Below are 7,103 nucleotides of genomic sequence, written 5' to 3' on the forward strand. Positions count from 1 at the left end.
GAGGCAGGGGGTGGGATGGGATGAGCTTTAAGATCCTTTCCAATCCCAAACCATTCCATGATTTTGTCTGTCCCACCTATGGACTTCTCTATGTTCCTTGACCCAGAGCTGGGGGTGTCCATGGCAGAGGATGGGGTGGGATGAGCTTTAAGTTCCCTTCCAATCCCAAACCATTCCATGACTGTGTGTGACTTTGCCATGCTGGGGTGTCCAAGGCAGGGCACACAGAACAAACCATTCTATAACCAGCACACCCCAAACCCCGAAGCTTTTCCTACGCCAGCTTCACTCTCTGTGTGTGTGTGTGTGTGTGTGTGTGTGTGTGTGTGTGTGTGTGTGTGTGTGGTGATCTCTGGGTACCATTTAACCCCTGGTGTGCCACCTCCACCCCCTCCGTGTCCCCACAGTCGTGTACCACCACGGCAACAGCGCGACGGGCGGGCACTACACGACGGACGTGTTCCAGATCGGCCTCAATGGGTGGCTGCGCATCGACGACCAGGCCGTGAGGGTCGTGCACCACTCGCAGGTGGTGAAGGCGGCCCTGGAGCGCACGGCCTACCTGCTGTACTACCGCCAGGTGGACCTGCTGTGACCCGCCAGCATCACCAACTTCCCCTCCTGTAAATGCTCTTCTGAGTGAATCATCCCCTCTTTTATTTTTTTTTTTCTTATTTTTTTCTTTTTTTTTTTTTTTTCTGTTTTATGCCCCTTTTTATTCTTTTTTTTTTTGTCCCCTCGCAACTATGGGATAGAGTGATAAAGGAAGCTGCCGTTTGTGCACAACGTAGATTGTGTTGACTTTTTTTGACTTTGCAGAATGAAGTGGCTCGGTTGGAAGCCTCGTGAATCACAAAAAAAAAAGAAAAATATTAAAAAAGAAATAAAGTTCATCCGAGTTAATGCTGAATCCTAAGATAATAAAAAGGGGATTTGCATTAAATTCCCACTTTCTAATTGCGTAGTAGAAGAAAACCCTGCACCAGCAACAGAACTTGTAGATTTCTGTGAAAATGTTTTATCTTTACTTCAGTAAAAAAAAGAAAAAAAATTAAAAAAAAAAAAATAAAAAGCTCTCTCTGCTTCCCCAATAGTTTTTTGATAAGTGGTAAAATATGAGCCGATGTGTATGAGATGGAAATGGTCCTTTGTGCTTCAAAACATGTACAAACTGCAGAGTTGCTGGTTCCTGATAGGAAGACACATTTTAATAATTGTGCGATGAGAAACTGCTTAAAGTACACATTGCAGATCAAATATTTGGAGTTAAGATGTTAGTCTATATAGATGGGTGATTGTAACTTTATTGCTATTAAGAAATTTCAAACTGCATTTATGCTTCTGTGTACATGAAATTAAGAAAATGGGCAAAATAATTAAGATTGATATTTCTTTAAGTCTGCTTTGTTTAATTTTGCTGTCTGCTCTCCTATAATGTTGAGTTCCTAATTGTACACAGTTTAGTGATACCTAGAAGTATAAAGTTGTCGCCCATCAATAAAAGTCACAAAGTTGGTTTAAGGTGTGTGTGTGGGTTTTGTTTTTCCTCAGGTGTGAATCCTACCCTTGGAAACTCCGAAGGTTTCTGTGTAGCTCTTTTCAAGGTGTAGGGGAGCCTTCCCCAAACAAAATGGAAATTATTTTACTTTGTTTTTACAACTTTTTGAAACGTCAGAAATGTTCCTGTTTTGCATTCGGGTGGAACTGAACTTGGAGGGGAGAGGGAAAGGGATGTGGCAGTCCCAGGGCTGAGCACTGAGCAGCCAGGAGAGGGGATGCAATTCCTTCTGTGTCCTCCTGGAAACCCTGCTCTTGTTTCTGAAGCAGATGATATTTTGTTTGTCTCTTCTTCAGCCAGCTTACATTACCCTGGAGAACTTTTGGTAAAAAATATTTCCTTGATCAGCTTGCTGTTGCCTTCTCTAAAAGACTCCTATATATTATTTAATTCTTTGATGATAGTGGTGTTATGTCCTTATTTCATCAGGGGATGGTGGAAGCTCCCTGGCTTGTCCTGACTCTTCTGCCCTCTCGTGCTGTCCCACAGGGGGAGTTTCCTGCCCAGAGCTCTGGCTGTAGGACGGAGCATCCCAACCCCATGGCTCTTTGGGGTGCTCCTGCTCTGCTGAGAAAGTTTAGTGATGCTCTGGCATTGTTTTGGATGTCCAAAACATCCAAATGTATTGTTATGTTTTTTCTGCTCATGCTTTATTAGCATTTTCTTATTTACAGATGGTGACTGCTCATGATTTTGGTGACGTTCCACCAATTCCAAAACAATTTTCCGTGCAAAGTTCACTTGGATTTTGGCTGGTTGCAGGGAAAACCTCAGCTCCTAGAGCTGAGGATGACAAAAGGATTTGGTGCTCCCAGGGCATCCCTGTCATGGGAATTGCCCCAGAGCCCCAGTGGTGAGAACTTGCAATTTTGAGGGACTGGGAGATTGTTCCAAAAAAGAAAGAAACCAGGTTTTAAATTTACTGTTCTGTGCTGGTTATTATTCACATCCTGTTCCTGGAACCTGGTTGAAGTGGTTTTCTGTACAGCAGAAATCCTGTTTTTAATTAATCCTTTGCCTGCGTTGGGTATTTATTTAACTCTATCTCCAGTGCATTTTGAAAAAGAGCATTTCTGATAGTGCAGGTTAACCTGAATAGTCCAGAGAAAACTGCAGGTGATCAGTAATGAATATATTACTTAATAGAGGTTACATATGTTACTATTGTAACAAATGGCAATGAGTCATTGCCAGTTTAAAAATCAAGTGTTGAAATTCTCTCAGTATGACTTGAAATTGTTTCAGTATCACTTAAAAGTGAATTTTTGCATTTTTTACTGAGGATATTACAAATGTATTTGTCACTAAAAGGGAAATAAAAGTGTGTGGCAACAGTGATGTGGACACACAGCCACGACTTTTATTGTCTGTATTAACTCCTCCTATTGTTGCAAAACAAGGGGCTTGCAGCTTTTGATCGTTTGCTCTATGTGTGATTATGTAAAAGAAAAACCCCAACACCCACGATGATACACCGTAAATCCGGTGGTTGTTTACTGAAGTTTAAACCAGATTTTGAGAAATTGCTAGTTTTTTGGTTTTTGGGTTTTTTAAATGCACATTAAGATCTGAAGTTTTCAAAATGAGAACTGGATGTGCAGGTCCAAAGGGCTGTGGGGAAAACCTTGTGCCTTGATCCAGATGAGCAGGGGATGGGCTGGAGGAGCATTATTAAACCACAAGGTGTTTGGGGCTGGGGGAAGGTGTTTGAAATAGGAAATTGCTGTTTGGCACAAGATGCTCTGGAGATGATGTCCCTCAGGGCTGGGCTGGGCCAGGTCTGGGGGTCCAGCTCCAAGGCTGCTGCCAGGATGGATCCTGAGCTGTCAGCAGAGGGTTTATCTTTGTAAATGTGCTCTAAATCTGCTGATTTTCCCTAGGAATGAAGAGTGAGCCTTGGACGTGCAGGGGATGTTCCCAACATGCTGGAGATTTGTGCAACTGGGGGTTTATTTTGGGCTGTCCTGATGACCCAAAGGATTTTTTTGGAAATAATTTACCTATGTAAATAACCAGATGTGGTGGCTGCAGATCTTGTGATAGCAGCTCACCACCGGGTCTGGGGTGAAATCTCCAAAGATGGGTGCTGGGTTAGGAGCCCTGAACTGTTCCAGTTGCAGATGTGACCAGGGAATGTGGGAACAAGGTAAGGGGTTTTCATGGATTCTCAGACTGATTTGGGTTGGAAAGGACCTTAAAACTCATCCCACTCCCCTTCCACTAGGCCAGCTTGCTCCAAGCCCTGTCCAACCTTGCCTTAAACTCCTGCAGGGATGGGGCAGCCACAGCTGCTCTGGACAGCCTGTGCCTCACCACCTTCATCGAGAAGGATTTTGTGGATTTCAGTTCATATTTGACTTACTGCAGTCAGTGGTGCCACTTAAATTTTCTGAAATTGCTGCAGCTTGTGTTCTTATTTCATTGTTTTTCAATCAGCTTTTTCCTGGTCGCTGATGAAACAGGGCAGATTTATGGGGAGTTGTTTTCTTGCTCATCAGCTGATGAAGCATTTGGGGGAATGTTCTTTAAGAATGTGGAAAAGCTGCAGCTGTACCTGGGTGGTTAGTCCAGGCTACCCCAAAAAAGGAGAGCAAGAAAGAAAAAATAGTGGCTGGCAGTGCCAAGTAATAATTGTGTTTGGGAATAAATCCATCAATGCCTGGCTTTCCCTCCTGTGATTTGGATCCCCACGCTGTTAATTCATCTGCTGGAGTAACCTCTGGGTTGCAGCGTGGTCGAGAGAGGAGCATCTATGGATGGATGGATGGATGGATGGATGGATGGATGGATGGATGGATGGATGGATGGATGGATGGATCACCCTGCTGGAGTGAGGGATGGGGCAGGGATTTATTGGCCCAGGCAGAAGGGAGCTATGAGCAGGCAGAAAACAGGGGGTGATTCCCCCAAACCTGAGCCCGGTGCCCATCAGGAGCAGCTCAGGGGCTGCTGCTCCCTCCTGTGCTCTCGCTGTTGGTGGCCACAGACAATTCCTGCTGCCATTGGGTTCTCTTCACCCTGTTCACCCCCTTGTGCTCCCTCTGCTCCAAAGCAGGAGCCAAACCAGGGAATCAATCCCCTGCAGCTCTGCACCTCTCACCCTGCCCTGCTTTGGGGCCGTTCCTGCCGAGCTGTGTTTGAGGAGGAAATAAAGGGGCATTAATTCCAGTGGAGATCAAGACTCGCTGTCTGCCTGCTCAATTAGGAGGGCATAAGGAAATCTGTGTCTCTTCCCATTCATTGGCTATTACATTAAAAGCCTCTCTGCTAATATATACTTATATATGCAGCCTGCTTTATGTGGCTTTTACCACATATGAAATGGAGACGTTATAATCAAGGCAGTAATAACGAGGAATGATTAAAAGTAATTTCTGATTGTTTTGGCTTTGGTGGAACATATGACCCCAAGCTGCTGACTCAAGACAAAATGAGGTGGGTAAAAATTCTTGTTTCAGGCTGTGCTCATCCCTGAGCACAACCAGGCCCTGTGTATGTCTTGTACAGTGAAACCATCCTGGTATATATTAAAAAAATAAATTTAAAAATCGAATCTTTGTAAAGCAGCCAGGTTGATGGAGCAATCAGACGGCCCAAACCATCCTACAGGGATTCATTTCCCATAGGGATATTTGCGGAGATTACAAAATACCAAATTCCTCCGAGGTCTGGAAATTATTTGTACGTGGGTATGTGAGATTTAAAATGAGTTAATTCAGCTTTATGGTAATAGGAGTGAGCAGCACCTTCTGAGGGCTGTGAGTCAGGGCTGGGGAGCTGCGTGGTTTGGGGGTGGCAGCCTCTGTGGGGGGCATGAGGGTTCACTGTATTGGGGTGAAATACACTGTGTTTTGGGGAAATTAGGAACTGGGGGAGCTGCAGCATTTTTCAGCTAATTAAATAAGCATACAGCAAACTCAGTGATCCAGAGGGAATCAGAAGAGCAAGGGGAAAAAAAAGGGATACAGCGATTTTACAATAAAGAAGTGCAGAACCTTCTGTCAGCCCAGTTCTGGGTGGTCTTTGAGTTGCCTGTGTTGGTGTCTGAGCTTTTTTTGGGAGCAAACTGCCCAAGCTGCACTGAGTGGCTCCTGGCAGGGCAGAAGTGCCAGGTCCAACTGCTGGACCAAGTGTTGTTGGTTCCCATAGCCAGTTTGTTTGGAAGTAAATAGAAACTCTTTGTAAATACAGCTGGGAGAGTGTGGGCAGCGGGAAGAGCCGCCAGAGGGGCTGGTGTGGCTGCACCAGGCTCTGGGGCTGACTGGTGAGGACTGGCTGCCCATCTCAGCTTGAAACGGGCTGGCAGATACAACCCCAGTGATGACAATCTGTTCTTTCTTGAGAAATTCTCAGGAAAATGGTGTGAGAGATGGAATCAGCCTTGGTGCTGATTTCAGAGGGTTCTTTTCTCTGCTCGGAGCAGTGGTGCTCTCCCAGCTGCCAATATTTGCTCCTCTGCTCTGCTCTTGAACGAGTTTGATAAATGTCCCTCTGCTTTCTGAGCGCCACTGGGCTTAAACAAACCTCTGGGAATATCTTGTAAACTCCCTCCTAGTAAACAGTAAATAAAAGCGGTTGGTGTTTTGCCTGAGGAAATAAATATTGACTGGTTAGAAGAATGGAAGGACTTTTTTTCTCCTCCCCCCCAAGAACTTTGGAAAGAGGACGAGGATTAGGAAAAATCACAGCTGCTTTTGTTGGATGTGCCAGCTCCCAGGAGATGGGTGCTCCCCTGGCTCGATGCTGGGTGTGGCTGTGTCCCTGCTCAGGGGGGACATCCCGGGGGATGTGCGGAGCCTGCGGGATGGGGATCCCACGGGAATCCCGCGGATGCTGATGCCTGGAGCGGCACAGAGGTGCCGTGACACACTCACGTCGTTGCTTACGATAGTGGTTTGGGTTTTCCCTGTTTGTTTACTTCAAGAAAAAGGAAGGAACTTTTTAGCTTGTCTTTTGCTCAATCGTTTCCTTTCACAGTGAGTAAAACCACGGAGCTGGGTGCCAGAACTGGAGCTGTTGGGACATAGGCACAGAGGTGAGTCCTGCCTGCGTGTTTCACCAACTTTTTTGCATTCCCTATTCCCTGCAGCTCCCGCTCTTGCACCGGAGGAATGTCAGAGAGCTTTGGCAGCAAACTACAGACTGCGATTAATCTGTTCCCAGCAAAAGCCCTGCTCTGGAAATAAAGGGGATTCCATGGGGTTTACTGGGGGGAAATCAAATCCCTGTGAGGAGCAGGAAGGGCTGAGCCGGCAGCCGGGGGCAGACAGCTGGACTTGGTCCCTTACAGAGAGAATTCCCTCCTGGAATTCCCCCTCCCTTGTCACCGGAGCCCCTGACCGGGGGTCGCGGTCCCCCCTGTGCGGGGAGGATTCCCCTGGAATTCCTGGTGCGAGTCCCAGAGCCGACTGCTGGGGACAGCACAGCCAACGCTTTTATAGGATCAGGGGCTGCCCTCCTCCTCCTCCTCCTTCCTCCTCCTCTTCCCTCCCCCCTTAGGGAGGATGGTCCTGCTCCTCTGAGCCCCAATGACCGCCCTTGAGCT

At 46.5% G+C, this 7,103-nt stretch overlaps 1 protein-coding gene across 1 annotated transcript in view; it reads left to right on the top strand.

Moving 5' to 3' along the window:
* The window catches only part of USP10 (ubiquitin specific peptidase 10), a 47,004-nt gene extending 45,483 nt beyond the window's left edge, over positions 1-1,521 (top strand). Inside the window, exon 14 of the mRNA XM_014874449.2 lies at positions 408-1,521. Within this exon, the coding sequence (XP_014729935.2) occupies positions 408-595 (188 nt within the window). The 3' untranslated portion in view covers positions 596-1,521. The remainder of the gene's footprint in view (positions 1-407) is intronic.
* The last annotated feature ends 5,582 nt before the right edge of the window (positions 1,522-7,103 follow it).

This window comes from Sturnus vulgaris, chromosome 12 (genome assembly GCF_052056855.1).
Source record: "Sturnus vulgaris isolate bStuVul1 chromosome 12, bStuVul1.hap1, whole genome shotgun sequence".
NCBI classification, from domain to species: domain Eukaryota; kingdom Metazoa; phylum Chordata; class Aves; order Passeriformes; family Sturnidae; genus Sturnus; species Sturnus vulgaris.